Source organism: Syngnathoides biaculeatus, chromosome 3 (assembly GCF_019802595.1).
Source record: "Syngnathoides biaculeatus isolate LvHL_M chromosome 3, ASM1980259v1, whole genome shotgun sequence".
Lineage (NCBI taxonomy): Eukaryota > Metazoa > Chordata > Actinopteri > Syngnathiformes > Syngnathidae > Syngnathoides > Syngnathoides biaculeatus.
In genome coordinates this window covers 8,639,849-8,660,109 of record NC_084642.1, presented here as the reverse complement: position 1 = coordinate 8,660,109, position 20,261 = coordinate 8,639,849, and the positions used below count along the sequence as shown (strand labels likewise).

Below are 20,261 nucleotides of genomic sequence, written 5' to 3'. Positions count from 1 at the left end.
ACTACAAATTACTTGTGCTACAGCTACACCTTTATTTCCTACCTTTACAAATTGTCTTTTGTGCAAGTACTGTTTAAAAAAAAAAATTAAATATATAAATATTTTTACATTTTTTAAAATTACCAAATTTACCGACACAGTAGTATACAAAATACTCATTGAATTCATGTTGTCAATCATCGTGCAGAATTGGTTTAGTTCTTTACATTATACATAATTATGTTGTTAACGTATTTTTATATAAAGTACAATACTGTATTTTTCTTACTAAACAAGATGTTACAAAAAATTCAGGGTGTTTTTTTTTTTAGGGCACTGGGACAGATTGTCATTTCCATTTATTTCAGCGGGTAAAGATTATTTGAAATGCGTGTATTCTGAGTTACAAATGTGATCACGGAACAAATAAAATTTGTAAATCAATGCACCACTGTATCTTGTTCTGAATGGTATATTTAGTAGAAACAATGGTATTACAGGCATGGATTAGTAGCAGTTCAGGGTTGATGTTATTTCTGAAGACTAAATTGACTGTTGCTAGCCCCGTTCATTGCCCTTGATCTGTGTATAACCATGTTTACTTCAAAATTGTGCCACAGAAGATGATGACAATCAACTTTCTTTTTCAGCGAAAACAGAGAGGGCTGCATTTCATGGCTTTGGAAGGGATACTGGAGCATCTGGCTGTCAGGTTAGTTCCATATCACATGTTGATGAGTCTATAGAGCTCCTGCACGTGACGTCGCCATTTTCACGGCGTCATATTGCCGGTCAAAAGGAGCTGCTCGACAGTGTGGGGGACAATGGCAATTGGAGCAGAATATTGACAATGCCCGAGACTTGTTGTGCTGTTGGTTGTTACAACAGACAAGAGAGATATTCACAGAGGTGATTCTATAGAATACCAGTTGAAAAGACCAGAAAAGATCGATGGATTTCGGCAATTAAACGTGATGGATGGTGCCCGACCAAGTACACACGACTGTGTAGCGATCACTTCATTTCAGGTAGCAATTATTCTTCTCAATCTCAAATTCCCAAGAAGTATTTATAATGCCAAGTTACCTCATTTGAGAACAATGCGTTTAAAAAAAAAAAGTGCATTGTACAGTCGTCTCCAATGTACACGGAAGCGTGTTGCGGCCACCGGCAGGCGCTTTTTTTTTATATGCGTTTTTATATGCGTTGTTCTCAAATGAGTCCAATGCGTATTTTAAAAAAGAAAATAAACCATCGGTCACATAGAGGTTTACGTAGATTAACGTGTGGTCGCAACACGCTTCCGTATACAAAGGCTGAAGCCTATCCCAGCGGTTTATTTTCTTTTTTAAAATACAGATTGCACTCATTTCAGAACGATCCATATTTTCTGTCATGGAGAGGTTTACCGAAGTTTAACATTTGGGTGCAACATGCTTCCGTGTATAGAGGAGCCGACTCGCTGGCTTTTTTTTTTCCCCAATCATAGTTAATGAATGAATGAAAATATGGGCCCTCTATGCCAAATGTATCTAATTTTTCCACATACAGTTGTTTATTTTCACCTTCTAAACGTCTGATGGTATCGGACAAGACTCTGGGCGTTGTGCTACAACACATATTACCGTGTTGACTTAGCGTTGAGCAATGCTTAGCTTGACCGGCAATATGGCGAGGTAAACAAAAGTCACGTGATTTTATGACGTAGGTGCACGAGCTCTATACTGGTTATATTTGCGTGTCTTAACCTTTTTTAAGTACGATTTTAATTCAGTGATAATTTTATTTAGTTGGGGACTTGTAGAACTGTTGTCCAAATGCACATTAATTTTTTTTCCTTATTTTTACATGTATATGTTATAGACTAGGCCGTGATTGATTTTTAGACTACTTTGTACTTCTAACACTTCAGATGGTCTTTTTTCAAGGTTTTTAATCCAAATGATTGAATTAGATCATTGATCTCCTTGCCACATGGCTCCTTGCCACTTGCCTCACATGGCTAATGACCTCTTATGCTTTAAAAGAAGTCCTGGGGTGGATTGATTCACTTATTTTCTCGCCTCTGACTGTCAGTCTCAGGTGCACTTCACTTCCATATTCATTTGTTAAGGTTTATATGATATAAACGTATAAATCAGTCTTAATGGAAACAATTCATGGTGTTGATTAAGAGTATTGTATAGTGATTTTCTTTGGGAGAGAGGGCGGACACTATGTTTCGGCAATGGTTCAATATCATTGAACAAAGCCAAGCGCACAAATGGGCCAATGCTGTGACATTTGTAACAGGTCGTCATGTTACAGAGCCAGTTTATTCCTTTTGGGTGCCTTTTTGTCACCATCTCCTCTCGAGCTTGTGCACCTACGTCACCGAAATCACGTGACTGACTATATTGTCGGTCAAACAAAGCATTGTTCAATGCTAAGTCAGTTGGAGACGACACAAAAATATGTCTTAGCAGGACGCCCAGAGTTTTGTCCGATACCGTTAAACATTTAGAAGGCGATAATAAACGAAGGTATTTGGAAAAATTAGAGACACTTGGCATAGAGGACCCATATTTAATGTCCAAGTCGATGTTTTAGCCGAGAAGAAATTGGACCGTTAATTCGGTTCAGCTGGTCTTGGACAACTGGATCAATCATGGATCTGGTGAGTAAGTTGTCGAGATTTACACAGAAAAGTTTGAAAGCATAGAAAAGTCTGGACGCATACAAATACTTCGTTGCTGGATCTGTTCTCAACAGAGAGACGTATTGTTAACGTGGAAGTGTGTTCGGCTGCACGTTAACCTTTGCTGAAATCCATCGATCTTTTCAGCTAGCATTCAATACAAAAAACAATATTTAAATAAATAACCATTGGTTTTACACAAATTTGCATTCATGAACTATGATTGGAAAAAAAAGAGAACAAGCGAGTCGGCTCCTCCATAGCATTTCTCAAAATGTATTTATGATGCCAAATTGGCTCATTTGAGAACAATGCGAATAAGACGGAGTCGTCTCCAACATACACGGAAGCGTGTTGCGGCCACACCTTAAACTTCCGTAAACCTCTCCTTGACAGACGTTTTTTTTTTAATATGCATTGTTCTCAAATGAGTCCAATGTGTAATTGACCCCTCCGTGGATATTGCGCAATCCGCGTCACTGACCAATCAGAGGCCAGAGATCTGCATAAACCAAAGGCCGTTTTTGCTTCCACCATTTTCTCAGGCAACATTGCATGGTCCAGTATAGGTTTTGTTCGCGTTTTATCGCGTATTTGGGTTATTTAACAAAAAAATATGGTTAAGAGGTGTAGTCACGGACTTTGTAATAGTGACGACAGGTATCCTGAAAGGCTAGTTGGTGGAGTTCGATTCGTACCCTTTCCAAAACCGAAGACCCAGTACGAAAAATGCCTTCGATGGATGAAACTTTGTGGAAGACCGCATCATCAACTAAATCCGTCTAATATCAACCGGAACAGATATGTTTGCACGAAGGTATGCCCTATATTTGATTTTCAATACATGTCTCGTATAAATGAATTTGAAGTTCTTCGCTAGCATAACACTGCTGCGTGTGAACGATTGACACACTTATTCTTTGTTGAGCGATATCTAGCGACGATCGGACTGCACAAACGTGTCCCTTTCTTGCTGGTTCGCGGTCGAAGATTAACCAGACTGTGTTTGCACGAAGATATGCCCTAAATTTGATTTTTAAGACACGTCTCTTATAAATGAATGAGACGTTCTTCGCTAGCATAACACCGCTACGTGTGAACGATTGACACACTTATTCTTTGTTGAGCGATATTTAGCGATGATCGGACTGCACAAACGTATTGATTTCTTGCTGGCTCGCGGCCAGAAGCTTAACCAGACGGTGTTTGCACGAAGATATGCCCTAAATTTGATTTTTAATACACGTCTCGTATAAATGAATGAGACGTTCTCCGCTAGCATAACATTGCTACGCGTGACTGATTGAATGAAATCAGAAGCATGGCGTCTCTCTCAGTTAAGAATGTATTGTATTTAGAATTTATAATATATCGTTGATTTGAATAAAATCAGAAGCATTGAGTCTGTCTCAGTTCAGAATGTATTGTATTGTATTTGCCATTTTTACGAATTGTTTGTCTTACGTCAGCGCACGTGGCGTGACGTCACTCCAGGAGGCGTGGTTAAGTGCCCTGTACGGAGGGGTCAATTGAAAAAAGAAACTCTAACCCTAACTCATTTGAGAACAATGCGTATTAAAAAAAAAAAAAGTCTGCCGGGAAGAAGTTTAGATTGTGGCCGCAACAAACTTCCGTGTAACATTGGAAACAACTACCTGTCTTTTTTTTTTTTTTTCAACGCATTGTTCTCAAATGAGCCAACTTGGCATTATAAATACTTCTTGGGAATTTGAAATTGAGAAGAATAATTCCTACCTGAAGTGAAGTGATCGCATCACAGTTACATGTATTTGGTTGGGCACCATTCATTACGTTTAATTGCCGAAATCCATCGACCTTTTCTCGTCTTTTCTATAGAAGGACCTCTTTGAATATCTGTCTCGTCTGTTGTGACAACCAACAGCACAACAAGTCTCGGGTATTGTGAATGTTCTGCTGCTGTTCAATGTCCCCTACACTATCGAGCACCTCTTTTTGACCGGCAATATAGCGCCGTGAAAACGGTTACGTCACGTGCACGAGCTCTATAGTTATGAAGTCCTACAAAGAGGAAACTACTGTGTAATGTTTAATAAATTTTTAAATGAGACATATGCAGTGTAATATTGCCTAGACCATGTAAACTTCTTTTAATGGGATTATTTCCACTTCTTTAGTGCTCATGGAACGACATATCACATCTGTTTAATTACCCGTGTTTATCTACTAGAAAGGTTAAATATGTGACCGTGTCAATAATCAGCCTGCAGAGGGGGATTCCCCGAAGCACGTGCACGAGTTGGCAAGTCAATGACTAAACATAGATCACTTTTGTTCTTGCCATCGTGATGAGGTCTGTAGCTGATTACTCTAACTGGACCAAGTTTCTAATTGGGCTGTTCACCCTGTTTGCTAAGATTATGTCACGATGTATGGGTAATTCATAGAATAAGACACCTTAAAATGTAGTATACGCCATGCATATTCGTGATGATTTTCAAAAGCAAACTGAAAATGGAAGCTGTCCTTTCCTCTTATTTTCTCTCACAGCCATCTCTACGCTCAGACGTGGGAGTGACAAGTCCTAGTTCAGGGACGACATCGGCAAAGTCGGCGGCTCCTTTCTACACGTTCAGTGCGGCCAATCCCAGAAGACGGTCTTTGCAGGACCCTCCGACCATTGGTCAGTAGCACTTTATTCAAACAATTGGGAAAAAAATACAGCAATTTTCCTCTATGGGAATACTAAACAGTGTCTACTGTATGTTGTATTGCTACATGCCTTTAAGCAAAAGATTGAACGTGACACGTTGCAGCAACATTTCACTGATGTCAGACGGAACATCGGTTCTCTAGAACCATCACTTTTTAGAACACACACATAAGAAAAATGGTATTTTTGTTGAATCATTAACATTGCATCATCAAAGAGAACAAGACATTTGCCAAAATTTCGGTTGGTCAATAATTAGCAAAAATAACACGTGGAGACTGTCCAATAGAAAATATGAAATTGATCATTAAAGGGGAAATCCACTGGTTTGCATTAACAATGTATCCAAAAGGTAATCTATTGCTCTGCTCTATTTTGACAATGTGATGTTAAATCCTCTCTCATTTAATAGTGTTTTGAGAAGATTTTTATTAACAATTACGAATTTTCAGGGGCGCTGCCATTTCGCGAGTCACAGATTTGACGTGTTACGTGCTGCAACAAAGGCTCGATTACATGGGACACCGTTTATGCCCAGCGCTTATTTCTTGGATTTATCCTCATCTGATGAAGTAATTGCAGTATAGGTTGATCGGGAAGACGGAGGAATACTTCCATACACAGCTCTGAGCGGCTCGGCCGCTCGGTTGATCGCGAAGACGGAGGAATACTTGCATACAAAGCTTTGAGCTCACTCCCCGGAGCTCGGTCGCACGGCTTGGGGAGCGAGCTCATTGCGCCCCCGAGCCCCGGAGCTTTGCCACTCAATGTATAGAAGTATTCCTCCGTCTTCTCGATCAACCGAGCGGCCGAAATGCTTACGGCTGTGCCGCTCACAGTTGTGTATGGAAGTATTCCTCCGTCTTCCCGATCAACCGAGCAGCGGAGCTGCTCACAGCTGTGCCGCCCACGGCTGTGTATGGAAGTATTCCTCTGTCTTCCCGATCAACCAATACTGCTATTTCTTCGTCAGATGAGGATAAATCCGAGAAATCAGCGCTGGGCATAAATGGCATCCCATGTTAATCGAGCGTTTGGAACGACACATAACACACCACATACATCCACGTACGTCATGTGAGTGGCAGCGCCCCTGAAAATGTGTAATTGTTGATAAAAATCTTCTCAAAACACTTTTAAATGAGAGAGGATTTGACATCACATTGTCAAAATAAGAGTACATATTACATGACCTATTTAATACATTGTTTATGCACCAGTGCAACATTTAAAAAAATAAATCAACAAATGATTATTTTCTTCTATTTTTGTCCGGTGTTGTTTTTGCATTGTTGGTGAAGTGTTTTGTTTGGCGCCCATTTATCCCGTCTCATGTTTTGTTTGTGAATGAACAAATGCCCTTTCATCTCTCTCTCCACAGATCCTCTACAAACAAAAAAGGTTCGCAAGGTCCCTCCTGGCCTGCCTTCATCTGTGAGTGGAAGATCATCTACCTCTCATATAAATAGATTTCACAGTGAGCTCACTTCAACACACACACACACACACACACACACACACACACTCACACACATGCACACACACACAGATCTGTGCAACTCAGAAGGCCAACCTGTCAAGGCCTGTACACAAAGAGCACTCAGTCACTGAAGAGGGATTTGTTGTCAAGTACCACTGTTTCTCTCACCTCACAAAGTCGTCGCATCTTATATTTGTCGTTAAACGTATTATTGCACAATTTTATGCTCAAAGCTTGTTTGTGTAGTTCTACATGCTTGCATGTGTGTAGCTCAGCTGCACCAGAGGTGATTGATTTTCAGCGCTGCCCTGTCACAGTCCAGCTTCCTCACAGGCTCTCCCGGGAGAAAGCGAAGCTGTCAGAGCGGATCCCCAGCTCTGCTCTTTTGATGTTTAATTAGTCATTACGTCGCCGAACAGGAGGACAGACAGAGATTAATAGCACAGAATATCTGAAAATTCTGCTGGTAATGATCCCAACGGAGCAGAAACCATTAGGATGCAGAGAAGTGTGGAGCTCAGCTTGCGTTTGGTTAGGCAGGGGGCGGGGAGGTGTTTGGAGTTCATTAATATGCAGAAATCACAAAGTCAGATGTTCTTTTGTAAAACCTTAGTCAGTTGCCCAAAAATTTAATATATCACATCCTTGCTTGAATTCCTTTAACTGGTTCAAGACTATTCTTTATTCGAAATAAGAAGCACCTGGTTTTCTAAAATACAACTTTTTTCCCCCCCTTATTATTAAACAATATTACTTGTTTTGGTAAGGGATTCGGAAACGGGCTTTTTCCTTCAGCGCCTTGATAATCGTCACCTCCGCCGCCGTTCCTCTAAGATCAAATGTGCAACATAAAAGGCTGACACGTGTTTTGTTTCTGGATTTGTATTTGAAAAGAAGTTTGTCAGAGCATGAGGGAGCGAAGGCGTCTGTGTCAGTGGCAAAAGCGTGCGCTACCTCCTTCCTCTTAAGTGATATATCTGAGGTCTTGTCAGACAGTGTTTGTGTGTGTGGGGTGGGGGGTGGTGGGGGGGGGGGGCGGCAGGCAAAGAACAGTTGCCTCGCGGGTTACATCTCTTTGTTGTGTAAATGGACGCTGGGCTTTTATTTGTCACTACTTAACACATGGGTGCAGGTGCGCTTGTGTGACTCATAAGAGTACAATCAAGCGGTACAATGGCAGATAGGGAGAAAACAGTGACAGAGCATGGAATAAAATAGCTTCTTCTTGTCACTCAGCACTGCTCGGGCGATAAAGCCGGGGAGCTCGGCGGGATTATCCCAGCGAGTCTTTGATCCCATTTGAAAGAAAAGAGATGGAAATGTTCAATAAAAGGCGACAGACCTCTTAAAAAGAAAACAAACAAAAGGCCAGTCCTTGTACAGTTTTAGATTAGAGGTCACCTGTAGGAAGTGTTACTGATCCTTTTGATGAGGGGCCAGGAACATCCTTGTTTAGATTCAGTTTGTAGTTATTTGTGAGGGCTCGACTTCTGCCCTTAAAATGCGGACATTGGTACAGAGTGCATGGTATGAATACAGAATTTGAGAAACCAAATTCACCCTTAGGAAAACTGTTAGCGTTTGCAATTAGAACTAAAGATTACCATCCATCCATTTTCTGAGCCACTTATCCTCATGAGGGTCGCAGGAGTGCTGGAGCCTATCCCAGCTATCATTGGGAAGGAAGCAGGGTACACCCTGAACGGGTTGCCAGCCAATAGCAGGGCACATGCAGACAGACAACGATAGCACTCACAATCACACCCAAAGGCCATTTAAAGTTTCCGATTCATGCATGTTTTTGGTATGTGGGAGGAAACGGGCACGCAGGTGTAGAGTGTCGGCCTCACAGTTCTCAGGACCGGAGTTTGCATGTTCTCCCCGTGCCTGCCTGGGTTTTCGCCGCGCACTAAAGATTATATTTGTGTTTAACAACAAAAACAAAACACTACCATTTAGTGCACTCAAACATCACGACATACAGCAAGGGTGTCAAACTCGTTTTTTCCCCACGGGCCATATTGTTGTTCTGGTTTCCCTCAGAGGGGCTTTTTGACTGTGAAAGAAAAAGTATTTAGTCATATCATGTTTATATCATCAATTAATGAATCAGAAATCAAGAGTAATGTGTTTTTCAACTACTCACATTTGGTAACACAAAAATGCTTGTAATAACTCTACTTTATCATTTATGAGATATGAGAATTTGAAATTTTGGTACGGATTTTTGCTAGAATCATGGAAATTGACAGTAAACTGGGCTTCGCGGGCCACATAAAATCATTTGGCAGGCCAGATTTGCCCCCTGGGCCTTGAGTTTGACACCTGTGATATACAGGGTTCCCTCGCTACTTCGTGCTTCACTTTTTGTGGCTTCAGTGCTTTGCGTGTATTTTTCCATAAAACTTTTGGATATGATCGAAGACGGCAGAAGTTACGCTTTTGTGGCGCGCCATTATACCGTGAATGAATCCAAGGAGAAACGTGTGGTGACTCCGCAAAATAAGAGGATTGTTGGAAATGAAGATGCTGAGGTTCTTGCTTGGTGTGAACAAGTTGGATAGGATTAGCTCATTAGAGGGCCAGGCAACGTTAGATGTTTTGGAGACAAGGTTTGAGAGAGCAGACTTCGATGGTTTGGACATGTTCAGAGGCGAGAGAGTGAGTATATTGGTCGGAAGATGGTAAGGATGGAGCTACCAGGGAAGAGAGCGAGAGGAAGACCAAGGAAAAGGTTGATGGATGTTGTGAGGGAGGACATGAGGACAGTGGGTGTTAGAGAGGAGGATGCACGAGATAGGCTTAGATGGAAAAAGATGACACAGTGTGGCAACCCCTAACGGGACAAGCCGAAAGAAAAAGAAAAAAAAGTGGGAATGGAAGCTGCGTTAGCTTTGTGGATAATGGATTGCATAAAAAAGGCCTGGTGCCATTGTAAATACTTATTTTACAAAGAGTGGTGTGTTAGCTTTCAATAATTGTAACGATTATCACTGTGACACTTCAAGGTAGAGATTTTGCTTTGAATATTTTTGTCATCAAATTATTCGAGTTATCGTTTCAGCCCTAGATTTCACATTTTTATGTCAGCGCACACCAATAACAAAGAACACACAGGAAGCGCAGAGCAAAAAAAAAAAAAAGAGATGCAGAGGGATTTCGATGGTACTGTCTATCATGGCAAGCCAAAGTGTTTCAGCCCATCGCACAAAGGATAGCTGCAGAGGGATTTTCCGGCAGATGTCCGAGCGGTGCTGGACGAAATACAAGAAACTGCAGGGTGAATACAGAAAAGTACATTTTTTTTTTTTAAATCCAGAGCAGTTAAAATTTTCATTTTAAAAATACCTGCATGTGCTTGGACTAACAGGAAGCACAGGAGGCAAGGTAAGGAGGCGTGAAGGTGTATAAGGGTACTTGTCATGCAATTAGATGATTATCAACCCAGGTCTGCGTTTGTGCTGTCGTCAACAACACGGGCGGTAGCAGTACTGCGGAGTACTGAAGCGAAGGCGCACCTGAAGCCAGAGGCAGCTGTGTGAAGAGCCTGCAGCATACCTGTAAAGCGTGAATGCAGCTGCAGATGCCGCTGAAAAGTTTTGCTGGTGTAAGCAAGCGCAAAAGGCTCACTTGAGACCTGAATAGATGCTTGATTAAAAAAAATACACACACATTTGTGAGCACGATGTTTCCCATCATTTTGGTCTTGTCCTGGGAATTTTCTTCTTAAATCCCTCTCTTTCCTGCCTGCTTGTCTCCGGGCACTTGACTCTAAAAATATATGCAGTTTTTAATCAGACAGGCAATGGTCCGAGCATGATGTTTGTGTATTCTTCATGATGGGCTTGAATCAAAATATTTACCGGCACACATCCTTGCTGCATTTCGGGTTTGAGACCCCCATGCATCAAAATGTGAAGGCTATCAGGACAGGACAGCTGGCGATTGCAAACAGTGAAATGTTCACAGGTCTTTCCCATTTTATACTGTATACGTCCTCTCTAAACCACACACATACTTTGGTGGTCTGCTTCCTGCACCAGTGCACATCCTGTTGGATTTGGGGAATTTTCCATCCATCCATTTTCTGAACAACTTATCCTCACTCGGGGCGCAAGAGTGCTGGCACATGTCTAAGCTGACTTTGGGCAAGAGGCAGGGTACATCCTGAACTGGGCGCCACCTATGTAGAGTCTTCAATTAACCTATTATGCAGGTTTTCAGAATGTGGGAGGAAACTGGAGTGTCGAGAGAAAAACCCACGCAGGCACGTGGGCAACGTGCTAACACAGGCGAGGGCGGATTGGAACCCAGGTCCTTTGAACTGTGAGGCACGTGCTAAACCGTTGTCCACCCTTTTAAGCAATTTCAAGTCCATAAAGAATAAAATCACAACTGTAACCATGTACTTGTGAAAAATAAGCTTTTTATCTGTTTTCATTTTAGATGACGTTTTATGTACCAATAGAGGCAAAAATAGACGTGACTTCAATAATACCTATAGAAACTTAGCTGCATGCACAAATAGATCAAGCAAATGCTACTGTAAATTTTATGTAGATGAAAGCATCACAGCAAATGACTAGTAATGATCAGAGAAGCTTTAAGACGCGCAAAAACAACAACTGGTGCGACACGGTCAGAAGAAGCAGAACATTTTTGGCCTCACATTTAATCTGTTTATATTACAGATTTAGAAGAAACAACAGGAAGCAGAACTGGAGGTGGCAGAAATGAAGATGTTGAGGTTCTTGCTCGGAGTGAGCAGGTTTGATAGGATTAGAAATGAGCTGATTAGTGGCACAGCCAAAGTTGTATGTTTTGGAGACAAGGTTAGAGAGAGCAGACCTCCATGGTTTGGACATGTTCAGAGGCAAGAGAGTGAGTATGTTGGTGGAAGGGTGCTGAGGATGGAGCTGCCAGGCAAAAAAAAAAACGAGAGGAAGACCAAAGAAAGGGTGGATGGATGTGGTGAGGGAGGACATGAGGACAGTGGGTGTTAGAGAGGAAGATGCACGAGATAGGCTTAGATGGAAAAAGATGACATGCTGTGGACAAGCTGAAAGCAAAATATGCAGAAGACATTACATCAGGGGTGCTCCATGCGTCAATCGCGAGGCAGTCTTGGTCGATCGCGGGACGGTGTGCCAAAAAAACAACAAAAAAAAAAAACATAAGTCAATGTTCCCTCTAAACTGTGCACGTGCGCAATTGTGCACCGCTGATGCAGTCTCTTCGCAGATATTCTGCGTTGCGCGCAAAAAAAAAAATCCAATGCAAATTGAAAGTATAACATTCAGCTATTCAGTTTGTGGCATTTTGCAATGTGATTCAGTGAGTGAGGGATGACTGCTTGTTACATCCAATGGCACAATTCACATAGATACTGTAAAATATGAAAAGAAGAAGCCACTGGTTTCTTTTAGGCAGCACACGGAAATCTCACAATGATCGCTGCTCCGCCGCACTCTTTTTCCTACTTTATCTTACACCCGCGCCTCCCACTCTTAAAGATGTACACTCATAATTACAAATGTAACAGTACAAACGCAGCCCATCAACGTGTTTTAAAATGACAGCGTCCACCACTGCTGCTTTAGTTAGCGACAGAGTCTGGGCAATGTAGAGCAAAGACGAGCTTGACATGCTGCTTATGTTTACTATCGATATTAATGGAGAAAGTTTAAGAAGAAATGCTGTTGTTTTAAGATGCAATGACTGTCGGAGTATCTCAATACTCGAAGAAAAAGTGGTTAAACTGGACAAGATTTTCTCTTTTCTGAGTGGGAAAGGTCTGGTCTGAAGCCAAAGTAGAAAGTGCAGGATGAGATGGTGTGTCATTTTAAAATCCCACCTTGGCACAGCCTGATCCAGGATGAAAGCTCAGACAATACAGTGCACAAAAAGCTAATTCTGTATTTTAAATATATACATTTATATATAGTATAATACAGTATATCACATAACATTGATAACATAACATTGGGGGCATTATCAACCCCCCACACCCCCCGTCGGTAGCTCGCGAGAGGCTGGCTGCTTGAAAAGTAGATCTTGGGGTAAAAAAGCATGCACTGCATGTCATGCACTGTCATCCATGTTTGCCTAAAATTGTCCACATTTCATCCTACAAGAACTCCACTTTAAACTCGAGAAAACATTGTGGTTTTCTGTTCATACTTTGAATCAGTAGTTCATTTAAGTTCCACGGCATTTAAGTGGTTTACTGAGTGCTTAGTTAAACCTAATAATTTGGAGAACTAAGTCATACTTTCACTTGAGTCATACTATTCTAAAGTAACCCTCTCTCTTGCAATTTTTTTCTGCTTTTATACCCACCTCTGGTCACAGAACAGATTGTGTCGGCATATGGTGGTTCCGCTGTGGTTTAATAATTGGTTTCATGTTTTATTGGACTGTATAAAACCAGAGCTGAGACTCAAGGTCGTAGCACGTTGTCATTGAGGAGACGGTCTTCTTTTCTGGGGGACGGTGACGGGCAGCTGCGTGGGCACCTGTCTGACAGGGAGCTGCGAGGAGAGATTCTGTCGCTCGTGGGGGAAAGTTGCATCTTAGAGAATATTTATGGGATGCTGCAAAGTGGATTTGCGTGCATGACAGTTTGCTTGTGTAAATAGCATCTCCCCGCCACCCTACAATTTCCTGTCAGAGGTGCAGGGGTTTGATGTGACACTTGTCCCCAGCTTCAGTGACGGTGTGGCTGTGAGGGAGGGGGGTCGGGGGGGACACGGTGGGTTGAGAGTCAGATCCCCTCGGGGACTTTTGCAAGTGAGAACCCCGAGTGGGGATGACAAAATAGATTGATGTTTGCTTTTGACAGATCACTCAGAGACCCTTGTTTTGGAGCCATCTCAACTGTACACGCTGTGTAAAATTAGACCTTTTCTTAGCTCCGACGATCCAGAAATGTGCCTTACAGTTCTGTTTGTGTATGACTTTTATACTCATCCAGGTTTCCTCAACAGTGTAAAGACGAGAGATCAAATATTGTACTACTGCAAGGTTTCCATTTCGAAGAAAGCTGTTCAGTTTCTTTCTTCCTTCTATTCCCACGCAATAGACCAGGATTTATGAAAGCATTATGTTGATGGACATGCTAAGCAGACAAAATGGTAAAATTCCAAATTGACCCTGTGGAGTTCTTACGCTTTTTCTCCCTTTGATGAATACTTTGGTTGTCTTGTTGAATGCTTTATTCGACCTTTTTTCCATTGGGTGTTTTTTTTTCCCCTTCATCTGAACTTACTTTGTGCGATTAACCCCTTATGGGTTGCAGTGAAATGCTTTTTTTGAAATGACAAGCCCATTCAAAGGGCGACTATATTGTTTATTTTTATGATTTTGCAATGCAGGTCACTGTAGTTGATTTTTGCACTGATCTACAAGATTAGGGGCTAGTATTCGATTGAATATTTTTTTCCCCATATTGTTATGTTTAGTGTTTTCCCATGTCATCAGTTATTTTTCTGCGTTCCCAACCAATTTCAAGTGGTGAAAATGGATTGAGAACAAATGTATTAACTCTTGAATTGTTAAACTGACAGAGAAGTGTTGTAAAACTCCGACTCTTCCCTCACTCTGCGGCAGCGATGTGCCTGTAAGAGCTCTTGCACGTGACGTCACCATTTTCACGCCGTGATATTGGCGTTCAAACAGAGCTGCTCGACACTGTGGTAGACATTGAACCAGAGGAGAATATTTACAATACCCGAGACCTGTTGTGCTGTTGGTTGTCACCACAGACGAGACAGATATTCAAAGAGATCATTCTATGGAATAGCATCTGAAAAGACCAGAAAATATCGATGGATTTCGGCAATTAAACATGATAGATGGTGCCCAACCAAATTACACACACGCCTTTGTAGTGATTGCTTCATTTCAGGTAGGAAATATTCTTCTCAATCTCAAATTCCCAAAAAGTACTTATAATGCCAAGTTGCCTCATTTTAGAACAACGCGTGTAAAAAAAAGACGTTTACGGAGGTGAAGTGTGACCACAATCGCTTCCATGTACGTTCCATGGAGACGACTCCGTCCTATTATTTTTTTCAATCATAGGTAATGAACGGGAGTTTGTGTAAAAGCAGGGGTCATTTATTTAAATATTGGTATTTGTATTGAATACTAGCTGAAAAGATTGATGGATTTCGGCAAAAGTTAACGTGTCGCCGAACACACTTCCACTATCACAAGCTGTCAAAACCGTCACTACGTGGGATTTATTCCTAGTTAGAACAGATCCAGCAACAAAGTATTTGTATGCGTCCAGACTTTTATATGCGTTCAAACTTTACTGTGTAAATTTCGACCACTTGCTTACCAGATCCATGTGTATATCCAGTTGTCCAAGACAAGCGAATTAACAGTCCAATTTCTTATCAGCAAAAACATCAATTTCGGTATTAAATACTGGTCCTCTATGCCGAGTTTATCTAATTTTTCCACTTACCGTCGTTTATTTTCACTTTCTAAATGTCTGACGGTATCAGACAAGATTCTGGGCGTCGTGCTACAAGACATATTTCTGTGTTGTCTCCAACCGACCTAGCATTTAGCAATGCTTAGCTTGACCGGCAATATGACGAGGTAAACAAAAGTCACGTGATTTTATGATGTAGGTGTACGAGGTGTATAGGCCTCTTTGTACTTTGCATGAAAGAGACCGTGCTGACATCACTGCGGCTCTCAATGGCATAGTTTGGCTTTACTTTCCAGCACACCGACGTGCACAGTTTTTAAAATGTTCTGCAGTTCTTCTCCAAGTCAGAGGTGTCACTGATATTGGCTAGGATGAGATAGCGTGGTGTTTCCTCAGCACAATTTGATAATTTCTTGTCGCATTGCAAAAAATTGAACGTATCATGTGGTCCTTTGTTAAAGCAGATACTGTTCCATGGTTGCCATTGTTGTTGTTCCTTCTCACGGAAAGGAACGGAAAAACGGCTACGAGAAATAACCAAAAAGTGCTGAGGAATCTCCCCTCTGGTGCCCGAGCCAACACCAGCCGTAGCAACGCATCCGACTTAGAGAGAAACTGCAGCATATTTTCAAAACTGCATGCGTGAGTTGCGCTTCAGTTTAAAGTCAAACTCCAGGTGGGAAAGCACGCAGTGACGTCAGCGTGGTCGCCGCACGTGTGTGTATAAAGAAGCCTTAATATTACACCTCTTTAATTCTAATTACAGAAAAAAAATCTGACTTTGTAAAATGGCAATGTTAGGTTTAACACAAACGATAGTGTGTAGCGCTAATATGCGGCGCATGCGCTTCTAAAATGTCACGGTCGTGAATCGTGGTTATGTATGGTCTCTGCAGGTGATAAAATTGTAAAATTGACCCGTGCAGCTGACAATGTTCCTGGCTCTGCTCTGACCCCAGTTAGCAGGCTCCCACGGGAGGGTTTCATCAGATGGTAGATTAGATAGACACCGTTGGTTTGAGTGGGATGATGCTGAACAGTCGCAGCCTCCTCTGGGATCGCTTAGTGTTTGTCTTTGTTTTCTTTGCTGAAATGTATCACTGACATAAGAGACTGGAGATAGTGGAAGAGGCAAACAAGCCAGAGCCCTGACCCTCTTTCATCGCCGAGGAGCGCAAGGAGCCAAAAGGCTGAAGAGTCTGAAAATAATGCACAGATTTAAGTCGTTACCCCCGAGCTGCCCTGTTCCAATTTATTCATGCCGGGCGTGTGTGACTTAACAACATTAATGCAAACCTTGATTTCAGATTGCTGAAACGCTCGAGAACGCGCAGCCTGACCACAATCACCGTGTGGAGCGTGTTATTCACAAATCATCTATGATATATGATATGCCTGCTGTGACATAAAGTTGAAAAAGCGCCTACGTTTGCTCATGATCAAGACTCCAATGAAGCTTCAATAGTATATGAAAGGTCTCGTAAAGGCGAGATGAGGGGAAAATGCCAGTTTGTGGGCATTTGCCTGTTTAAGGTTATATTGTCTTTCAAATAAAAGTCGGTGGAGCGTCTGCTTGAACACTAGGCAAGGCCGTTAGGAGATTCTCAAGTTCGCATAGCCGTGAGCCGAAATATTACGGTTTCATGATACTACGGTCTTATAATTAGAACTCTAAACTGTATTATTTTGAAATGTATCGGCAAACATCAGTTATTTCATCGAATGTAATTTGTGCATACATGACTAGAAGAAAATAAAGGAATTTTCAAAAGAAAATCAAAATGGAGTAGAAAAGTAAGAGTACCATAAAATGGGTTGCTACTTTATTCTTCTGCGCTTTGTAAAAGAGTAGAAACAAACTGATGTTAGCCACGCTACTGAATCTGGCTGTTCACGAATGGCTGAAGACTCAAATTGCCTTTCGGGATTCAACAGAATTCTCTCATTCAACTAATATTTGTTCAAAGTATGCAAGTACCTGGGGAAAAAGTTCCTCAAAACGTCATCTTTTTTTTGACAATGGGAAAGTTGTTAAAATCGTAACATTTAAGGTCCATACCAGTCTCGAATAGGAAACAAATGCAAAGTGTGAGCTTCTCCTCAGTGGCTTGGGAAGGAGGTGGCTGCCCTAAAAGCTGTCAAGGTCCACTGAGTCCTTTCTTTAATAAGCTCGGACACTCCTTCTCCTTGACTGTTCTCTTTTCTGGGGCCCTGATGTGGCTGTGACCTTGCTGATGCAGCCAGAACTGAATACTGAATTAGGATCATTTTTAATTCCGCTGAAACTAATCCTCGAAAAACTACACGCTTCTTCTCATTTTCTCTCCTCTGTTTCATCTATATGGATATTCCTTATTTTTTATTGTATACTGAAGACATTTTGGTTTCAGATCGAAAAATGAATATGAAACAAAAGATCAGTCTTTCAGCTTTCATTACCTGGTATTTACATCTAGAGGTTAGATAACTCAAAACAACACCTTTTGTTTGAAGCCACCCTCTTTTCAAGTGAGTAAATATATTGGAGCAGAAATGATGAGATTAATTTAAAGTGAATAACAGTTAATATTTGGTTGCATAAACCTGACTTGCAATAGATGCATAAAGGCTGCAACCCATTGGATTCTTCAGATTGTGGCATTCTTCGTTTGAAATGCTTTTCCAGGCCTTTTCTACAGCCTCTTTCAGTTCTTTGTTTTTGGGATGTTCTCCCTTCAGTCTCCTCTTCTTTTCCTTTCGGCTTGTCCCGTTAGGGGTCGCCACAGTGTGTCATCTCAGATGAATGCACATTTTTTTGGCACTGTTTTTACGCCCATCCTGACGAACCCCTCTGCATTTTAGCCGGGGAGAGAAGCTTACAGCACCTGGTATTCCCAGGCCATCTCCCATCCAAGTACTAACCAGGGCCAAACCCGCTCAGCTCCCGAGATCTGACGAGATCGGGTGTTCTCAGGGTAGCGTAGCGGGAGGTAAAATGCATGGTCAATTGGGTTAAGGTCTGGTAAGTGACCTGGCCAATCTTAGGACCTTCTACTTTTCCCCCTGACGAAGTCCTTTGTTGCGCTGGCAGTTTGGGGTCCTTGTCTTGTTGCATGATGAACCTTCTCCCGATTAGTTTGGATGCCTTTTTCTGTAAACTGCCAGACAAGATGGTTTTGTAAACTTCAGAATTCATTTCTGCTACCATCATGAGTTACGTCATAAATAAAGACTAATGAGCTCGTTCCAGAAGCAGCCAATCGGGCGGAGGGTCCCCAGTCTTTTCCCCAATCTCCGATCAGTTGGGAAACTCATGAAACCCATTGTGCCTGCGCTGAAGTTGCGGAATTGTTTTTCTTCCCTCCCGCAAATGACTGGGCATCTGTACGGAGCCTGTTTTTGTTTTCCTTGTGTCTCCTCCCCCAAAAACAAAAATTTCCGACACCACACCCCTGAGTACTACGCCATTGCAACCAAAGACGCAGATTGATTGTGCGTCACGTGTCCCTGCTAGTTTTTTCGCATCTGAGATGAGGTCCTTAACCCATTCATGGGCAGGGTGGCAATTTTTTGCCTTATTGAGATAAAAGTCTCCTAACAGGCCGCAATCAAGGTAATAACACTTCTTTTTCGTTTATAGTTAAGTTAAGGGCAAAAAAAACAATTGTACCCTCTCACGGGCAGCGTCCCAAAACTGGGATAAGTATGTTATCAGTTCTGTGAAGTGGTACATACTTGAGATATATTTATTAATTAATTCTTATTGTAGAATGACACTTACGCATAAATAATACTGCATTTTGAAGACAAACTTGGTTGCATACTGACCTTTCTCCCTTTCTTCTCTTGGAAAATGCTCCATGTGTACTTGGGGCAGCCATGTTGGGTCAGGAAGGAAAGGGAAATAACTCCGTGCTAACTTTGACCAATGAGTTATCCTCTCCTGATACCAAATTATGGGTTCAGATTAAAACACGTAAATATTCTGATATACTGAAAGATATAATGCGTGAAAATCATGATGTCCCAAAAATGGGACGCTGCCCACGAATGGGTATACATTTAAAAAAATATATATTGTTTTTGTTCCATCACAAAGCCAAGTCACGATGTTACATGTTCATATTTATACTCTAGTTAACATCTCAGCGTAGGGCAAAAATGGGAATCCGTGACATTTTTTTCAATGCTACACGCGATTGACAAAAATGGCGACTCCATGACATTTTTGTCGGGTTGATTGAACGTAAATTTTTTGGCCAAGCTCCTCACTAAAACGCTCCATTTTGGAAACCCAGGAAGCCTCAGAAGCGGTGAGCACTGAAGGGGAAAGCAAAATATCAACAGCCATTTTGCTGGTCTTTACTGTCATTGCAAGGCACAGAGTTCCAATTTAAACACTTTATCATGTGGGAGGAGGGATGGCGAATAGGAGAAGAAAGAAGAGAATTTATGCAATATTCTGTTGAAAACCTAGGCTCAGTGGATCTCTCAGTAAATTTATTCTAAGTGATAGCTGTAGTTTTAGACAATACTCACAATGTCTGTACTTTTATTACAAACTGAGTGGATAACCTTAAACGTTTTAGAGCGCAGAAATTAGCACTTGGAGAGCATTGCATTTTCAGTGTGATGAAAATCCAGTTATCCATCACTTAAAAATAGACGGCAGCTCAAATCCAAGAGATTGGCGTTCTTTGCAATAATGGTCAGGTCTGTTTCATGTATTGTTGCACAAGAGTTTTGTAAGATCTGTGGTCAGTGTGTGATTTTTGATTGAATAGGAGAATTGGAAGGGGGGGGGGTGGATGCAAGAAGAAGAGGTTGTAGTGAGTCTACGGTATGAATCCTTTAGCAAAACACTAGTTGTTGGAGCGTCATTTTCACAATAAAGATACTGATCTACGACCACTTGTCTTTCTTTTGTCATCTGAGTAGGTGTTAGTGTATTTTGTCTTTTTACTATCACAGGAGGGAGTTTGGTCCATTCACTGATGGCTGACATGAGAAT

The 20,261-nt window shown here is 41.6% G+C and overlaps 1 protein-coding gene across 1 annotated transcript in view; it reads left to right on the top strand.

Annotated features, from left to right (window-relative positions):
• The window catches only part of tcf12 (transcription factor 12), a 104,323-nt gene that overhangs the window by 44,484 nt on the left and 39,578 nt on the right, over positions 1-20,261 (top strand). Inside the window, exons 6-8 of the mRNA XM_061814097.1 lie at positions 630-691; positions 5,186-5,318; positions 6,730-6,782. Coding sequence (XP_061670081.1) covers positions 630-691; positions 5,186-5,318; positions 6,730-6,782 — 248 coding nt within the window. The remainder of the gene's footprint in view (positions 1-629; positions 692-5,185; positions 5,319-6,729; positions 6,783-20,261) is intronic.